This window comes from Sphaeramia orbicularis, chromosome 10 (assembly GCF_902148855.1).
Source record: "Sphaeramia orbicularis chromosome 10, fSphaOr1.1, whole genome shotgun sequence".
Classification (NCBI taxonomy): domain Eukaryota; kingdom Metazoa; phylum Chordata; class Actinopteri; order Kurtiformes; family Apogonidae; genus Sphaeramia; species Sphaeramia orbicularis.
In genome coordinates this window covers 37,249,440-37,268,529 of record NC_043966.1, presented here as the reverse complement: position 1 = coordinate 37,268,529, position 19,090 = coordinate 37,249,440, and the positions used below count along the sequence as shown (strand labels likewise).

The following is a 19,090-nucleotide window of genomic DNA, read 5'->3' as shown; positions in this document are numbered from 1 at the left end:
TCAGTTCCTAAAGCAAGAAACTGTCGCAATCCACAAGACCAAGAGACATTTTGAAACCAGCTGATGGACTCTGACTCTGAGGTTTATTTTTTACTGGGCTTTATGTTCATATCTAAGTATGAAGTATTGTAAGTAAATATGACCAATCATATAACATATCATCTTCAAACTATGAATACACAATAAAATAGAAAATTTGTGGGGTTTTTTGACATGCTTATGTAACTCAGAATCCTGATGCTGAAAAAATTCTGATTTTCAGATTTAGTCACAATCAGATGTATTTTTCATTTATTTGTGGTCAAGTGTAATTTAACCTCTAGAAGCCCAGGAAAGTAAAGGTTTTGTTTTTTTCACAATAAATCATTGTCTTGATTGGAAACAGGATAATGCAACAGTTTTTTCAGATACATTTATTTATTTATATATTTATTTTTATGGAATGCCTTTAGTAGTGGACAGTGTTTTTCCTTTTTTTTCTATAGTTGTGAAACTCCTGTCCCCTACGGAGGACAAAAATACATTACTGGGTCTTAAAAGGTTAAAGACGTCCACTTTATTAGAGTCCAAATAAAGTGGATGAGACCAGAAAAACTGCTGATGTTCAATGTATAAGTCGACAGGAGTCCAGGTGTTTTGGGGGCAGCATCTAGTGGCCATCAGAGGAACTACACTTTAAAACACCTCTGCATTAGCTTTCCTTCTCAGTGGCGTCATTGCCTCTTGGTCGGTACCTTCAAGGTGCTGCGTAGGGCTCGGACTCGGTGCAGCCTGTCGTTGAGCAGGGGGTCCCTGGCTCTCTGAGTAAAACAGCGCCGAAGCTCCTGTCTGCTACAGGGTCGGGGGTCTCCCAGGGCGGTCAGGTTGGCCTGCTCCAGGGCCCGGTACAGCTGTTCTAACCCGTCCAGTGACTCCGGCTCCCGGCCTTCTGAAACCCGCCGCTCCCTTCCCTCCGACACTCTCCGCTCTCTGCTCTCAACTCTCAACTCCCGCAGGTCTGAGACATCCAGAAGAAGAAGAGGACGCAGTGAAGTTCAGATCAATGTCATGTGAAGTTTGGGGTTAATAAAAGTCTCCTGTGTTATATCAAACACTGCTTTGGATTGTACTGCTCAGAAACCTATAAAAACACTATGATGTCTTCACTGGCAAAAGCACAAATATATATAAAGATATTCCTCCTCATTTTAGTTAAAACCCAACAGGTAGTAGTAGTAAAGTGGAAAAAAAACTGTGCCGCAAAATGGGTATATTTTAAAACGTCCTGCCATTAATGAGTTAATGAGTAAGTATACCTCTGTAATGTTTACAAGGTTTTATCTAGTTTGTCAGTTTGATTTTGATTTCATTTTAGTTTGTCAAAGTATTTTTATTTTAACAAATGAGCTTGTTTTGGTTTGGTTTTATTAAGCTTTGATGCTGGTGTTTTATTTTTTCACAAATTATGAGGGAAGTTTAATTTATAGAAGAAGAAAAATGTAGAACATAATTTAATTTACAAAACTGTTGCAAAAGCCCTACATTGTGCAAAACCATTTTATTCATGTACACCACAAACTATTAACATTAGGGGGAAAAATTCTACCTGCACTTCTGTTTTGCTTTAGTTGTCTTGTTCAATAGACTTTCTATGTAGATTCATGATTTAGATTTTTTTAAATATTATTTTAGTTACTAAAAATAATTTTGTTCACTGCTAGTTTTACCCTTCATTACTATGACAGACCTGTTTCACAGGCTTTTAGATTTATTTCAGTCACCCTCAGGTTCAGTTTACCTCCTACTACCTTGTTTACTATAGGTTTAATTGTAGTAGATCATGTCTTTAGCTCAGCAGCCGATAGGTCATGAGCTATTGTAAAAGCACTGTGTCCATTGTTGTCTTCGTCTTCTTCATCGCTGTCATCTTCGTCATCTTTTTCGTCGCTGTCTTCGCCGTCATCTTCGCCATCGTCATCATTAGCAATTTCTTTAAACATCTTCTCTCATGAAACTACTGGTTTGGATTCATTTCAAATGTTTTACTTATCTTCTTTGGGACAATGTCTACAAAGTTTGTTCTCGATGTGGAAATTCTTTGATTTTTTATTTTTGACAAATTTTTGAAATCTTAAAAATTTGCCTTTATTTATAATGGGCAATATTTTGCTGGCTTATGACATGTAAATGATTAGAGATATTAGTACAGTTACTACTGAGCACTAATAGGAAGTCATGTATGGACTTTCATAGTTCTCCTGCAGTGACAGTACCACCCACTTCTACTGGAAGTTTGATCTCCTGTATCAGGACCACAGGACTCTAGCATAGAGACAGAACCTGATAACCTCACAAACTCAACATGTTAATGATTCTTAATAGAAAATGCTGATGAGATACAGGTCCATTGGTCCTATTTTTTAACTTTTTTTTTAGATCACATGGTTTAATTTAAAAGTTATAAAGGCAAGAACACTGTGACTGATGTCATACTTTAGCATCCACCTGTTTAAGGGCTTTGAGGACTTTTTACTCATGCCTTGTAAAGTAAGTGCCTAGTGTTGGTGTATGGTGTTAATGCTTACCCTCCTCAGCCTCCAGCATGTCTGCGGCCTGGCCCTCCGCCTCCTCATCCTCACTTCTCTCCTCCATATGAGCCGAGGTGTGTAACAGCTTTCCTGGCATGGGGTCTCTGTTCCTTGGCAGACTCTGGCTGCGTTGTTTGTGGGACCGTCGATGTGTGTGGCTGTGTGTGTGAGGGCCCCGCTCCAGTGGGAAGGGCCCGTCTCGGTCCCGGTCCCTCTCTGCGGCGTGGTGTCTCCGTACGGGCAGTGTGGCTTGTCTGCGTCTCTCTGGGGACATGCCCTGTCTGCCCAGGCCTCCATACAGGCCCATGTCTCCGGCCATGGTCCCCATCAGGCCGTAGTCGCTCTCCCCGGGCGCCGTCTGGAGGAAGTGCAGCCCTGCGCTGGTCAGTGGGGTCTCGATGAGGTCCTGCCAAGACCGGCGTTCACGATGGGATGAGCGGCAGCCGGATGAGTGGGTACTGGTACTGCCTGTGCCTGTTCCCATGCCCATGCCGTCTCCACGCTGGTCCTCGGCCGAGGAGTGGGAGTGTGTGGACTCACTGGAGAAATGCCTGCCGTGCTTAGGCTCCGGAAAGGGGCTAGAAGAATTAACCTGGAGAGGGAGAGGGGAGGTGGAAGAGACCATCTGTGGAGGGATAGGGGAGGTGGAGGCACTCATCGGTGGAGGGAGTGGGGATGGTGTGGAGCGCATGAGGCTCATGGAGCTGACAGAGCGGGGTAACTGGTCATAGCTATGAAGAAGGTTAATCTGAAGTGTCAAGGGTAAGTGAGGTGGATGGGGTTGGTTAGCACCAAGAGAAGTGAGGGACGTTGGAGTGAAGGTGACAGACAGGTAAAGACAGCAAAGAATGTGATCCAAAAAACACAGGAAGGACAGGAAGAGAATCAGACAGTGGAGGGTGAGGACAGGAAGAGGGACAGCAAAGTACAAAAAATGAGAGCAGTAAAGCAATGAGATGGCAGATGAATAAAAATAACAGCTTGGGAATGACTGGCATGACTATTGTTTGGCTCCACTGGGAGAATTCATAGCAATAGCAGGGAGATGGAGTGCATAAAAGAACTGCCCACTCCCATTGACTATGTAGTCTGTAAAGGTGTCTCCTTGTCAAATCTGTCTACTAACAAAAAAACGAAAAATGTCTAAGAGCTATAGTGCATTGGGATGTACTATCAACAGGGTAAAGAACCCAGAACTGCGTTTTTGGAAGCTGTCAAGCTGAAAGAATTGAGCCTTTGAGGACACAAAAGTGGATACAGGACCTCGATACTCGATAACTTGTAAAAAATGTTTCATCACTGCTGAAACAGTAAGTTTAGCTGTTGATTAAAAGTGGATAAATCAGAAAGCTATGCTGTAATATGATGTTATTAATGTTATTATGTTTGCATGTGATTTAGCTAACCACAGTAGCACAAATAGTACCTATAAAAATGTTCATGGGCTTGGATTTTTCCCTTTTATTGCTTTCATAATGAAATCATGATCATTTTAAGTTGGCTTTGTTGGCAAGGATTTCCCCCCAAAAAACTCAAGGTGAATATACATTTCTACAACATTATGTCAATTAATCAAAAATACTGTGTATAATATAAAATAAGTGATTGATCTAATTCACCAGAGGTCAACAAATGTCACAACCAGTGAAATGCAGACCACCTGAGTGCAGTGAATGTGTCTCAAGTATATGATATAAAATAAGTGAATTACATAAATATTCACCCATTTAAGTCTTTATTTAGTGGAGTTACCTTTGGCTACAATCACAGGTCTGTCTGTCGGTGTAGGTCTCAATCAGGTTTGCACACCTGCAGTTTTATTTCTTTGCAAATTTGCTCAAACTGTCATTCCGCATCAGGTGAATCGGTCTGAACAGAATTTTTCTAGTCCAGCAACAAATTCTCCATTGGACTGAGGTCCGGGTCTTGACTCAGCCACTCCACAACATTCACCTTGTTGTCTTTAAACCATTTCTGTTAGCTCTCGCTGTATGCTTCAGGACATTGTCTTGCTGGAAAATAAATCTTCTCCCAAGTCGTAGTTGTCTTGTAAACTGACTCAGGTTGTCCTCCAGGACCTCCCTCTATGTTGCTGGATTCATTTGAACCTCTACCTTTGCAAACCTTCCGGGGCCTGTTGGGTAGAAGCATCCCCAGAACATGATGCTAACTCCAACTGACTTTATAGTGTGTTTATGGTGATGTGCAGTGTTTGGTGTCCTCAAACATAGCATCTATTCTGGTGACCAAAAAGCTTCATTTTGGTCTTCTAAACCTGAATCTTTTAACTCCTTCAAAGTGATGTCCCTCATAATTCTCATTCTTCATAATCACTCAGTTTTGTGAGGACGTCCTGATTTAAACATGTGCCATAGTCTTTCTGTTTATTCATGTATTCATTATCTGAACCTGCTTTATCCTCACTAGGGTCACTGGAGCCTATCCCAGCTACTTATGGGTGTAGGACATGTTGCCAGTTCATCACAGGGCTGACATATAGAGACAAACAACCAATCTCTCTCACATTCATACCTATGGGCAATTTAGATTAATCAGTTAACCTATCAGTGCATATCTTTGGATGGTGGGAGAAAGCCAGAGTACCCGGAGAGAACCCACGCAGACACGGGGTGAACATGCAAACTCCACACAGAAAGGTCCCACCCCCATCGACTGGTGTTGGAATCGAACCCAGGACTTTCTTGCTGTGAGGCACAAGTGCTATCCACTGTGTCTCCCATCTTTCTTTTTATCAATTTTGACTGAACTCCCGGGATGTTAAGTGAGTTAGAATGTGGTTTTTCCAGACTTACACTTCTCAATAACCTTTTCTTGGAGCTGCTCGTAGCGTTGTTTTGTCTTAATGACATGACTGTAGCCAGGAATACTGATGAACTGGTAACCTGATTAACCAGGATGTTCCAAACACAGGTGTGTTTATACTTACAGTCTCTTGAGACACATTGACTGTCCTCAGGTGACATTCTATGCTCTACTTGTTTGACACTTTGCACCAAATGGATGGACCTCTGTTAAATTAATTCAGTCACTTTAAAACAGGTGAATATTAATGTAATCACTTATTTTGTATTATATATTTTTTTTGTTAACTGGCATTAACGTTGGAATTTATCACCACGTTGGCTATGATTAAATTTATAAAAGTAATAAAAGGGAAAAACATCAAGATTTTTACAAGCACTGTAGCTTTCAAAAGGCTTACTTATCACATCATCATTATTCTCTAAATATCTGGCTGTATTTTCCCCATAAATAAATTGGTGCATCTACAGTGAGCAATTTTGTACAGCGTCCAAAAGCATTACACTTTATTTCCTTCTGCATGTGTGTGTGCTAAAGGCAGAGAGGGCTGATAAATCATCGTTAATGAACATAGAATTAGTTCATTATAGTGCTGAGTTTTTCAGCATGGGTGATACAGTCTAACTTGTCGTAATAGTAATCATAGATGTTGTAGCAGTAGTAAGAGGAGTATTTTTTGGTTGTTTTTCCAAAATAAATGTATATACACTGCAAAAATCTAAATCTTACCAAATTTATTTTTCTCATTTTTAGTCAAAATATCTCATCACACTTAAAGACATAAGATATAATCACCTAAAGAGTAACTTGTAGGTGAAATATAAGAACTTATTTTTAGACAATAGATCTTGAAAATCTTATTTCAAGAAATCTTACAGAGATAATTTTCACTTGCTCCGTTGGCAGATTTTTTGCTTGAATTAAGCAAAAAAAATATTGAATTAAGCAAAAAAAATCTGCCAATGGAACAAGTGAAAATTATCTCTGTAAGATTTCTTGAAAGAAGATTTTCAAGATCTATTGTCTAAAAATAAGTTCTTATTTCTCACTTAGAAGTTACTCTTTACGTGATTATGTCTTATGTCTTTAAGTTTGATGAGATATTTTGACTAGAAATGAGGAAAAACACACTTGGTAAGATTTAAATTTTTGCAGTGTAGAAACAGACACATGGAATTGAATTACAAAGATAAAACACACCTGCTATCTGATAATGGTTTGCTATTGTGTTGGTATTTGTCGCCATCTAGAGGTCACATTAGGAATGAGCTCTGGCAGCAGAACACACAGAAGTGTTGGTCTTGGCTGCTTACCGAACCAGATAGTCTCACACTCTGATGTTTTATTAATGCTGAGAGCCCCGGTCTATGCAGCTCTGAAAACTGTGGGGCTTTTAGGAATAAAATATTCTATCAGAATGAATCACTGCAAAGGAAACATTGAGCTTGGATTATGTGTGTTGTGCGATACTTACTGATGGTGTGCGATGATAAGTATCGCAAAGGGATGAGGGTCCCTCCTGTTTGAGTGTCATCGAACCGTCGACCTCATCCTGATCACTCTCACTCCAGTAGTCTGATATTAAGATTAAAACAAGCAAATGCATATAAATGTTAGCCAGAGAAGTAGAGTGAAATATTTACAGTTTTGTTTTTGTTTTTTTTTTAAATTATTATTACCTTCATCAGGGCGTGGCACCTTGTCATCTGGTGTGTAGCCAATAGCAGCCAACCCCAATCGGTTCATCCACCTAAAGGAGGTAAGGAAAGGAGACAAGGAGTAAGGATTAACATTAGATGACAGATGAGACACAGAGCAGAGCAGAGGAGTGGATGGGTTACACTAGCAGGTGATGAATAAAAAAAATCACTGTAAATAATTCAAGTGGTGTCTCTTAACAGTTGATATCTGTCTAACTGGCTTCATCCCCCTGATGACGACAGGAAAGCACCGAGATAATTAAAGTCACGGATGCAGAAAGAAGGAACTGAAAATTCTAGTACGTGGTTCTGTCTGAACAGTCCGTCTCAGAAGCCGTCCCCTTCAAACCCCTCTGTCTGCAGATCTTGACTGGTCTTGTGTCCCTCCGCAAACACACAGTAATAAGGTCATGACTAAGAATAGAGGCCGGGTCTGTACAGAAGGAACCGGAAACTCCTCGGATGACAATGTGAATTCATCAGATTTAGACACTTTATGTTCATCCACCATTGAAAACAGGACTGAACATGAAGTGATCCTATGAACTACACTGGTTGTGTTTTCACCGCTGAGCTACGCTGTTAGACACTGATAGGATTAAGTAAAAAAGTACTTAACCCTTTATCGGGCAAGTGATTATTTTTGGTCATTTTTGCGCACATTTCCAGACAGTGACAGTTACAGTGAGGACAGTGAGGCCACTGTGTCAGGTCAAATGTGGTCTACAGGGTCTGTAAGGTCCACCTCTACATAAATAGTGAGTGTACCTGCTGTGTTAGGTACCATGAAGTAATGGTACTAATGTATGGAATGATGTTCAGAGGGATAATGACAAGTGTCTGTATCAGCACTTACGTTGTTGTAATCTTCTAAAAGTGATGTTCTTTTCACCTTAAATGTGTTTTTCTTGTATTTTTTATATTTACTTCTTGTATTTTATTTTATTTTTTGCCACTTATGGGTAAGGAAACCAATATGGTAACTTCATTGACCTTGATTTTCTACATAATAAAACATTCTGAAAAATTTCACAAAAGTCCTCCAATAACACACTAAGGTTGCTATTTAGAATTTCAGACTTTTTCTATGTGTGCCCTATAAAGAATTAAGTAATAATGATTAATAACTGAACATGAGCACACCATAACACACCAGATGTAAATGCATAGGTTTTGTTGGGTAGGATACAGTTGAAATGCAGAACATTATACATTACTGCAGCGTATTTACCCTGTTAACTGTTAAAGACTTAGAAATAAGTTTGTGGCAACTTCTAAATTAAAGTTTTTCTACATTTATCCTTTCCTAATTGATTCACACAATGTATTATAACATTTTCCAGTCAAACTATAACATTTTCCTATATTTAATTTATCGATCATATAGATGTTCAAGAAGCTCAGAGTAAAGTCAAAGGTTATTTTATTTAAACAGAGAAAATTGAAGGAAAAATGTTCTTTGTCAGCAAAAGTGTGTCATTAACTGAGTGTAAAACGAGCATCTCCAACCTCTGCCATTTATCAAACTCCATGGGTTCACTGGTGAATCAATGTTGCAGAAGATGACGGTGTTTCCATGTTCACTACGGAACCTCTAAAAGTCCACATGGGTCATATCTGACATCAGTGAAAAGTTGAGAAACTGTATTTTACCCAAATTATTTAAATGTATTGACAGGATTAGTGGTTGAAAAATTATAAAACATTTTAGATCATAATTTTGGTTGCAGATGGTTGTTCCGATCTTTGAGGGTTAAAAATATGTTTATTTTTTTTTCAATTTCTTTGTCAAAATAATCTGACTTATCACATTTAATTACCAAATTAAACACTAAGGCTGAGCGTAGTAATGCTCCTCTGATCTTCATTATAATGTGAATTAAACTGAATTAAATTAAAGCTTCATTCATCTTCTGGTTATGTTGCAGATTATAACTATCTGAAAACTGAAGTTAAAACACCAAAGACTTGTCAGAACCACTATTAATTTTGTCTGTCCTGTTTTTTTGTTTTATTTTGTTTTGGTTTTTTAGGGGGGGGGGGGGGGGGGGGGGTGGGGGGGCGTTATTATTTAAGGGGATGTTAACTCTGGTCCAATCTCCACAAAAGTCAGGTAATGCATCTTAACATTCTATTTGACTTGCTTTAAAATGGAAAAAAGGTGAACAGGAAGTCGCTTCTGAACTACTGTAGAAATCTGGCTGTAGATTTAAGGGTCTCATTGTAAGGTAACAGAAACACAATGCTTATTTTCTTAGAATTTTAAACTTCATTTTTAATATTATATTCCATTTTTGTAATTACTTCCTCCAACATGTCCCTATAGTTTAAAAATATGACATATGTCAGCCACATACAACAACAAACTCTGACTGCCATAAGAGGAAATTATATTCTTATAAACTGTATCCTGAGGTAAACGATTCTTTAATCACTAGCAATTTGAATAGCGGCTGTATAAAATGGCTTTCACAACTTCAAAATGAACATTAAAGCAACAAAATGAGCAAAAAATGAATAAAACAATGACCATTATGAACAAAATAATGAGCACAATAAAGAAAGAGAAACAAAATAAATAAGAAAAGGAGCAGAAAAAGGAAAAAAACAATGAACCAAATGAACAAGATAATGAAACAAATAAAAAAAGAACAAAATATGGGGAAAAAAGCACAATAACTGTACAAGAAAATTAACAAAATTCAGAAAATAGTGGAAGAAATGGATAAAACAATTAAAAAATATATACACATATAAACAACTGTATCTGAATTTTTTTAGTGCTTTGCATTCGTCTTACTGACAATAAGCAGAAGTCTACTTTTTTGCAGCTCATCTAAAAATTCTGTTAAAGTTGGGACACATTTGGATGTCAAGCACACTTTAATCTGCTGCAAACACGTTTCTGTTCAAAATAAAATGTGTTGCAAAGGATAAAAATACGGTACAGACCCTCGATAGTTCGTAAAAATTAACTATTTAAGTACCCGCACTTTTATTTTTTATAGATTTAACTTTTAAAATGGTATGAAAACATGTATTTCCCCTTTGGAGTCAATAAGGTTTTTCTGTATCTGTATATATTCAGTATAAACAAAGTGAACTGGGTGCACTAGATATGGTAGGAAATTCTATAAACTTCTCAGCACTGAATTAACATGATTTCTGTCTTTTCACTGAATTTGTTAATACTTAGACAATTGCAGAATGACGTCAGCTTTATTCTTAAAGAGCTGGTTTTATTTTGTCTTGTAGTGGGGCTTTGTCATTGTCTGTCAGGGTTATTTTGCCCTGTTTAGTCTGACATTCCTATATGTGATTGCCTCCTGACGCCAGGAAAATCCAGATGTTAGTGCTCTGAATAGTAATTATGCTTTTCAAAACGTCTATAGCGTTTTGTTCTGCCGCTTTTACCGACATCCACCTATTCACTCATACATACAAAAGCACAGAAAGAAAAACGTAAGCAACATTTTCACACATATGCCTCCAAACACAGTATGGAAGTCAAATATAGCTGGATAATTACCCTCCTTCAATTATCTCCCTATGTCATTGAGGAGAGGTGTGGGTAATTAGAGCTCATCAGATAACACTTCTGCAAATGTAACACATGTGACAGGCACACACACACATTCACACACAGTTCTACATGTAACAACAGCAGAGGGCCCGCTTCATGTCTTATTCATGGACGGGGTTGTGTTGGTGGGCTGTTGCCTTGTGTAAACTCGGTTTACTCAGTTAAAATATTCATGAAAGAACACGTGACATCCACCGGTCTGTGACAATTGTCCACATTAACCCATAAAGACTCAGTGCTACTTACAGGGGTTGGACAAAATAATGGAAACACCTTCACCTCAAGATGATAATGCCCCAATCCATACAGCTAGAATTGTTAAAGAATGGCATGAGGAACATTCTAATGAAGTTGAGCATCTCGTATGGCCGGCACAGTCCCCAGACCTCAACATTATTGAGCATTTATGGTCAGTTTTAGAGATTCAAGTAAGACGTCGATTTCCACCGCCATCGTCTCTAAAAGAGTTGGAGGGTATTCTAACTGAAGAATGGCTTAAAATTCCTTTGGAAACAATTCACAAGTTGTATGAATCAATACCTCGGAGAATTGAGGCTGTAATTGCTGCAAAAGGCGGACCTACACCACATTAAATTATATTTTCTTAATGTTTTAAGGTGTTTCCATTATTTTGTCCAACCCCTGTATGTAGCAGTTCCAAAATAGTTGTTTTTTCTCTGTATTTAACTTTTCTTAAGTGATTTATCATCATTTCTTAGAATATTATCCTCTGCATTTTGCATTTTTTCAATGAATATCAGGTATTTTCCTATATTTAATTTACTAATTATGTATATGCTAGGGATGTAAACAATTAATCGACTATCGATTAATTGTTGATAAGAATTTGCTCGATTAAATTATTAATTGTCGGTTAATTACCCTTGGGGAGAGGGAAGTCTGGGCATCCCTGCTTAGACTGTTACCCCCACGACCCAGCCCCGGATAAGTGGTGGACAATGAATGCATGGATGGATAATTGCCCTTGTCCACCTGTCCACACCTGTCCGAAGGCTGCTGGTTTGTCCACGCTGCGACACTGCAGCTAGGATAGCCGGCCATCAAACCAGATCATGGCGTTGATGAGTTAGAATGTCTTTATGGACATGGTGGAGTGAAACACAGACCGGCCAGTCTGTTTGTGGGAGCAGTACACCCCCGAATAAACACACGCACAAATGCGGGGTCGGTATCGGATCGTTATCTGTGGAGGTTGGTCTAGTCCACAGTCAGTGAGACAGAAGTTGAAAACATCCTCCAGGCTCCTGACGTGGGCCACAGGTTTGTGAAGCTTCAGGAAGTGTGGAAAAGATAAATGAGCGAAAAGTTTCACTTTCGCTTCTGCGGGGGCACGGACTGCACCGCCCCATACCCCCATTGTATTATAAGTAGGACGGAAAGTGACGCAGGCCCAACATGGTTACCAACTAACTCGCACGCATCCCCTGGCCGAACTGCACGGGTGGGGCTGAGTAACCCCCCCCCCACACACACACACACACACACACACACACAGATGAAACGCACACGCATGTACCCCCCCATCACAGACCGCCACACCAACAGATGAATTCCACAGGAAACACTGACTGTATACAATAGTTCAATAAATCAATCATTAAGGAATATGACATGCTTTTTTCACAAAGTATATAAACAATATTTAGCTTTTCTTCTTATAGACTGTATTGAAAGAGAAATTCAGGTTCTCAGGAAAATCGCCACTTATCAATTAATCGATCGATAAGGTCAACCAACTAATGATTAATGGATAATTTGCATCCCTAGTACATGTTAATAAAAGCTCAGATTAAAGTTGAGGGTTATTTCTTTCTTTCTTTAGGATCCCCATTAGCTGTACCATAGCTACAGCTATTCTTCCCGGGTCCTTACAATAATCTTTACAGCTAGTCACTACAAATAACATACGCTATAATCATACAAAACAATTTTTCACATACAACATAACATGAAAGAAAATAAACACCAGACAAAATACAGACACGACAGCTCTGTTAGGTCAGCAGGGCTATAGTATAAACAGTACATACATTCAATTACCCCATGTATCAATCATTATTATTATTGTATCGGAAACAGAGAAAGCTCAAGAAAAAGTGCGTTTTTCACCAAAGGTATCAATAACTGACAATAAATAAAAACAAGTGTCTCCATCCACTGTCACTTATCAAACTCCATGGGTTTTACCGGTGAATAGAACAGGGGTGTCAAACTTATTTTAGTTCAGGCATCACATTCAGCCCAATACGATCTCAAGTGGGCCAGACCAGTAAAATAATAACATAATAACCTGCTAATAATATCAATTCCAAATTTGTCTTTTTGTTTTATAGTGAAAAAGTAAAATTACATTATGAAAATGTGTACATCTACAAACTGTCCTTCACAAAATTTTGATTAACATGAACAACCATGAACATCCTGGAATTTACAAAGAAAAATAAGTGCAATTTTAATATTATGATGCCTCAGTTTATCATTTACTCATGTGCATTACAACTTACAGAATTTGCAAATACACAAAACATTTAATGACAGGCAGAATATTGATAAAATTGCACCTATATTTCGATGGACATTTCAGCCTATACATGGTTGTTCATGTTATTTCCTTAAAAAATTTCATGTATTTTTCTTTTTTTTTTTTTTACTCTAAAACAAAGTTATTATTTATTGTTCATTATGATAGTATTTAACTGGTCTGACCCACTTTAGATTGAATTAGTCTGAATGTGGAACATGAACTACAATGTATTTGACACCTTTTGGATTTCACAAATACATCCCACAGGCTGGATTTAGACCCTCATGTGGGCCAGTTTTGGTCGTGTGTTTGACACCCCTGAAGTAGAAGATGACAGTGTTTCCATGGTAACTACAAAGCTTCTGAATGTCCCAATGGGTCATATCTGATGACCATGAAAAGATGACAAACTGCATTTTAGACTAATTACTTACATGTATTAATAGGTTTAGTGGATCAACAGGTATTAAACAGTTTAGATCAGTAGATGGTTTTGGCTGTCACCACCTGTTTGGGTCTTTATGGGTTAAGACACAAACACAGTCAGTCACACACACACACTCACACACTCACCTGTTCATTTCCTCAAGACAATCTGTGGCGAAGAAGAAGCTCTTGATTTTGGGATGACAGGCTTTGAAGGCACTGTCAATCAGAGAAGAAGACTGATTAGTGTTTGTGTATTCGTGTGTGTTCATGTGTGTGTTTTGTGGGTGACGCCAAATGTGCTTGATTAGTAATTTTGGAGCCATATGAGGGACACTCACAATTTCCGTCTGCACTCTATGGCTCGGTCTATTCTGAACTCAGGGAGGCTGATGAAGCCCTCAGCCTTCTCATCCTGCAGGCAGAGACAGATGGAGATTGGTGGTACGTCAACAACACACAGGACAAAATGTCATGCATACTGATATACCAATTTTATTTGGGCTAGTCGTATTCTCGTCAGACGTTTGAAAACAACATATGCTGTTTTCATCGGCCAGGGTGAACTTCTTATTCCGCTCAACACTGACTTTCAAGCCAGAAAAACACACATGTCACATCTACAGTTAATTTATCGCCTTACACTCCATTTTTCATGAAAATATTCTAGTAATCCAAGGATCCAAACACCATCTTAAAGACTTAGAGCAGGTTTTGTTTTTGTGTCAGGTCAAAATTCTTTGAATACATTAAAGACGTCAACTGTCATCCCTACCAGCTCAAATGTAGGGATGATAACGTTACATAAAAACAGACTCTCAGTGATGAAAAACAACATAAACAGAAAACACATGAAGAATACAAGGATTAATATAAGTAGGTAGGTGCTTTTCTGTAGTGTGTATGTTTAAAAGTAGTAATGAGCTACAAAATGTCAACATAAGGAAAATGAATATAATCTATGTAACTATTATAAAGTGTAATAAAGATGTGAGTGTTATTTTAAATGCAATATATACTTAACATTAAACTGGAATTCCATCAATGATGATTAGGGCCATTTTAGGTTAAAATCTAATTGTATAAGAGGTTGTTGGTTAAAAAAAAAAAAAAAAAAAAGACAAACTCAATATCTGTGAAAGTACAGTAAAGATGCATTCTGTGGAAGTCTGTTTTTCCGAGGTTTTTTCCCAAGACTTTAAAAATTTCCATTTTTTTCTTGAAAATGTATGACTTTATAAATGTACTAATTTGTGAATTTTTTCTTCAAAATGTCCTCCCTTCTCCCAGTTGACATATATTTTTTACTTTCTTTGTTTTATCTACAGCAGTCTTATAAATTCCTATATTTCTACTTTTTTTAACCCATAAAGACCCAGTGCTACTTTTGTGGCAGTTCCCAAATGAATGTTTCTGTCTCTGTTTCTGTCTAACCTTTCTATTTATTATAATATTATATTTTCAATGATGCATTTTTTCAGTGAAAATTAGGTATTTTCTTATACTTAACCTATACCATGATCATATACTTTAATTATCATGCTGAGAGTACATTTGAGGATTATTATACAAAAAACAGAGAAAACTTAAGAAAACGTGGCTTATTCAGTAAAAGCTTTCATTAAAACAAGTGCGTCCATCCACTGTCATTTATTAAACTCCATGGATTTTACTGTTGAAACAATGTTGTAGAAGATGACAGTGTTTCCACATTCACTACAGAGCCTCTGAACGTCCAAATGGGTCATAAACAAACTGCATTTTACACTAATTATTTACATGTATTGACAGAATTAGTGGATCTAAAGTTATGAAACATTTTCCATCAGCAGATGCTTTTGGTCACTAGTAGATATTTGGGTCTTTATGGGTTAATGTTACCCAAAAGAAGACATCAGGGAAAAGGTAATGCATGATGACCCTGTTTTGAGTGATGCCTTACATTCTGGTTGGTGTACCAGTAGAGGCAGGATTCTTTGAGGATAAACCAGTATTTTCTCCATTTCTGGGTGAAGTAGCCTTTGGCATCTTTCTTTTTCCACAACCAACCCTCACAGTCCCCGTGGCCCAGGTCCTTACAGGAGATTCTCCTTCGACTGGCACTGGTGAGTGAACCTACACACATCGGAGAGAACTGTATTAATCAGGGTTTGTACAGGTGCTTGAATTCCTTGAATTTTAGATGAAGTGCTTGCAATTATAACTCGGTGATGTGATTTATTTAGTTATTTTTAATATTAACTCTGCCAGGTTAAATGGCAAGCCAAAGCTACTTACAGAGACGAGATACATTTTGAAAAATAAAACTTATGTCAAAAAAGAAAATTAGAGAAAGTAATCACTAGAAAATGGATGACTGAATAACTACCCACATTAGAAAATTGGATAGAGCTTGTTAAAAGAAATTTTCCTGATGGAGAAACTCACATTTGCTTTGAGACTAGAACATGAGAAATTTGAGGAATGGAAATCATGGATGGATTTTATGAACACTAAAAAAGAACAAATCGTGACACCCACTCTTGTTTAGCTACTATATTACTGTCATTTGTATTATTGTTATTTTTTTGTTAATGTTTTGTTGTTTAAGAAAAAAAAAAAGGGAAAAGAAATCAAGAAGTGATAACACTGGAGATATACACAGGAAAACAATTGTACAGATAGATTGCTTTGTTCTTTTCTGGAAAGAAATATAGAAAAACAAAAATGTAAAATGTTATATGTGTATGTGAATGTAAAACATGTACATTCTCCAAAACAAAATCAAATAAAAACTTGAATTATACAAAAAAAAAAAGAAAATTAGTGTGTGCTCTCAGGTTGACTCCAGGTACATTTTTATCTTAAACTTTGTCTGAAGAACACCAAGTGGATTCCCTTTTTTTTCAGATAAAATGTTGTGTTCTCCTTTAATTCTAAATTTTTTGCTGTTATGAAACATAATTTTAGATGTTTATAGCATAATACAATGTACATCATTGTGATAAAAAGTGAAAAAAATAATCATGAGTATATGTATTCCTGTAGATGTGTATTTTACCCCAGTGATATGGTGATGTGCTGGGAAAAATCTGAAAATGACCCTTAAAAGTGCTTGAATTTGACCTTGAAAAATGTGTGCAAACCCTGAATAATATGGTTTGTATTAAAATGTAACTGATTTACTAAGTGAATTAAGCCACATACAAGTACACATAACTAGCAAACTGAATCTTTTTGTGCAGACACTTTTGTCTTCCTCAGTGTTTTTAAGCTGTATGGTTACATCAGTGGCAGTGATGAATAAGGAGCATCTAAAAAAGCTGAACTATCAATCACACCAAGTAAAATGAAGAAAAAAAAACAAGGATGGCAGCTGCTAGAGAACATGAACATTTTCTGTTTTGCAGATGCAGAGTTGTTGCACCTGGTGCGTAAATGAAACCATGTGCGACTTGTGCAGCTTTTATCTTTACTGCGAACAAGTCAGTGTTTTAGAAATGAAAGGTCTGATTCTTTCAAATGTTAAAATAAAGACACTAGTGGACATGTACAACATAAAGGACACAGACAGCATGTAGCAGGGTCTCTACCTTTACTTCTCTTTTTGGTTTTCGTTCTTAAAGAGGTGTAATGGAAAGACTGGTGGGGCAAAGAGAGAGAAAGAGAGAACAAAGATGTTAGCTGTGTTATGAAAAACACGGTCACAGGCAAACTTTCTGAGTTTGTGCTAATGCATTTTCCACATAGGGAGAAGCAGCAGGTCACTCTCCATGTTTGGTTTATTTTTATTTCATCTGGCGCACAGCAGTGAGGATTACAGGCACAGAGGGATCACTATAACTAAAACCCGTCACAGCCAGAAGTGACCTACAACCTGTGATGGAGAACTGAGAGCTGTCATGTCTGGGTGGTGTGAGGTGCATCACCTTCAGTTCTATTTTTTTAGCTCTATTTGGTGAATGTATCAAAAAAGGTTGCAGATGTTCGATGTGTAATACAAACAGCTAAATTTTCCTCATGCTGTGCCTAAAGACATTGGTCATTTTGTCTTTATTTGGTAGAAAACTGTAAAATATGTCATGTTATGCAGCAAACTGGAGCATAATACACTACTCTACACTATGGGAGAGAGCAACACTAAAGTTACATAAGTCTCCTGGCTATTTATCCAGGTAACAAAACCAGATAAATATTTGTTTATAGTTAACTAAGCTGACTCATTGTACACTACAGTTCATAGTGCTTTGGTGGAGAGTCTAGGGCTAATGACTAACACAGCTTCCTGTGTCACACTAACCTAAATAGGGAAACCAATTTAGCTTATCCAGCTGCTATCTCTTCATTATTACAACTCTGAATGGATTTAATCACAGGTATCTGTCCTCTTTTTGTCTAGATTTGTGTCTGTTTTTGTCTGCACGCTCAGCTAGTTTCTGAACACAATCGATCTCCGTGTACCAGTGGATGCGGTTGCTAGGAGATTGTTGATGTAACTACAAAGTCTCAGTTGCTTCATCCAGATGGGGGTTTGAGTCAACAGTAAAATGTACCAAAGAAAGACAATGTGATTTTAGAAGAAGAGATCAATAGTCATAAATAAAGTAATATACAGAGCCGTCTGCTGTCGCTTACCTTTCTCATGGAGGCGGCTCCTGAGCTTCCTGAGCCTGAATACCTACAGAAGGACACACAGGACCGAACATAAGCACAAATGACTCATACGACGTACATGTGAATGTGGTCAAAGCACAAACTCACCTGTCTGTTGTGTCTGCTCGCAGTGTGTCTGCACCACGCTGAAAGACAGAGACAGGAAGGACTTCAGCAAAGCGCTTTAAAACAACACAATCACCATAGCTTCATATGAATAGTATTTAATTGGCTGAATCACCATTTTGTGCCTTATCCTTCTACACATAATATCAGATGTATCATGTGGTGTCTTTTGTTTAGCTATAATTAAATGCTTGATGTTAAAGCTGCATCTACAGGGGTCATATAAGGGTTCAAATAAGGTCTGGCTATATAAATAATAATAATAATAATAATAATAATAATAATAATAATAATAATAATAATAATAATAATAATAATAATAGTCAGGCAATAGAATGTAAATAGGTATCAGTATCAGCAACTGAATTATACCATCCTTGATGTTTTGGGATTATTGTTCAGTATGATATTCAAGGCAATAAAGCATACATTGAATGGTGCCCACCTTATTGTCAGCAGGCCCTTTAGTCAGAAAGAAAATTAGTTTGGATTTAGTTGGTAAATCTAACCATAACCCTAACCCTTTTCTGATTAATGGGCCTTCTGATTTTCTGACTAACAGGCCTTCTGACCATAGAGCGCCTCCCCACTGAATTCAGCTGAACAGAAAAATAAGACAAAATGGCAATTCAGCTAAACCATCCCAGGCTGTTGGGTCAGCGTTATTAATGAGTCCATGCTGGCGGTT

At 37.7% G+C, this 19,090-nt stretch overlaps 1 protein-coding gene across 4 annotated transcripts in view; it reads right to left on the bottom strand.

Annotated features, from left to right (window-relative positions):
• The window catches only part of LOC115426896 (connector enhancer of kinase suppressor of ras 2), a 98,531-nt gene that overhangs the window by 4,637 nt on the left and 74,804 nt on the right, over window positions 1-19,090 (bottom strand). For 2 of the 4 annotated variants that reach the window (XM_030145132.1, XM_030145133.1), the window contains 10 exons: window positions 18,385-18,422; window positions 18,259-18,301; window positions 17,217-17,265; window positions 15,587-15,759; window positions 13,986-14,059; window positions 13,792-13,863; window positions 7,070-7,140; window positions 6,865-6,965; window positions 2,565-3,315; window positions 735-997 (listed from right to left, as the gene is read on the bottom strand). In XM_030145132.1, the coding sequence (XP_030000992.1) occupies window positions 735-997; window positions 2,565-3,315; window positions 6,865-6,965; window positions 7,070-7,140; window positions 13,792-13,863; window positions 13,986-14,059; window positions 15,587-15,759; window positions 17,217-17,265; window positions 18,259-18,301; window positions 18,385-18,422 (1,635 nt within the window). The remainder of the gene's footprint in view (window positions 1-734; window positions 998-2,564; window positions 3,316-6,864; window positions 6,966-7,069; window positions 7,141-13,791; window positions 13,864-13,985; window positions 14,060-15,586; window positions 15,760-17,216; window positions 17,266-18,258; window positions 18,302-18,384; window positions 18,423-19,090) is intronic. The other 2 variants (XM_030145134.1, XM_030145135.1) reach the window with 2 other exon arrangements.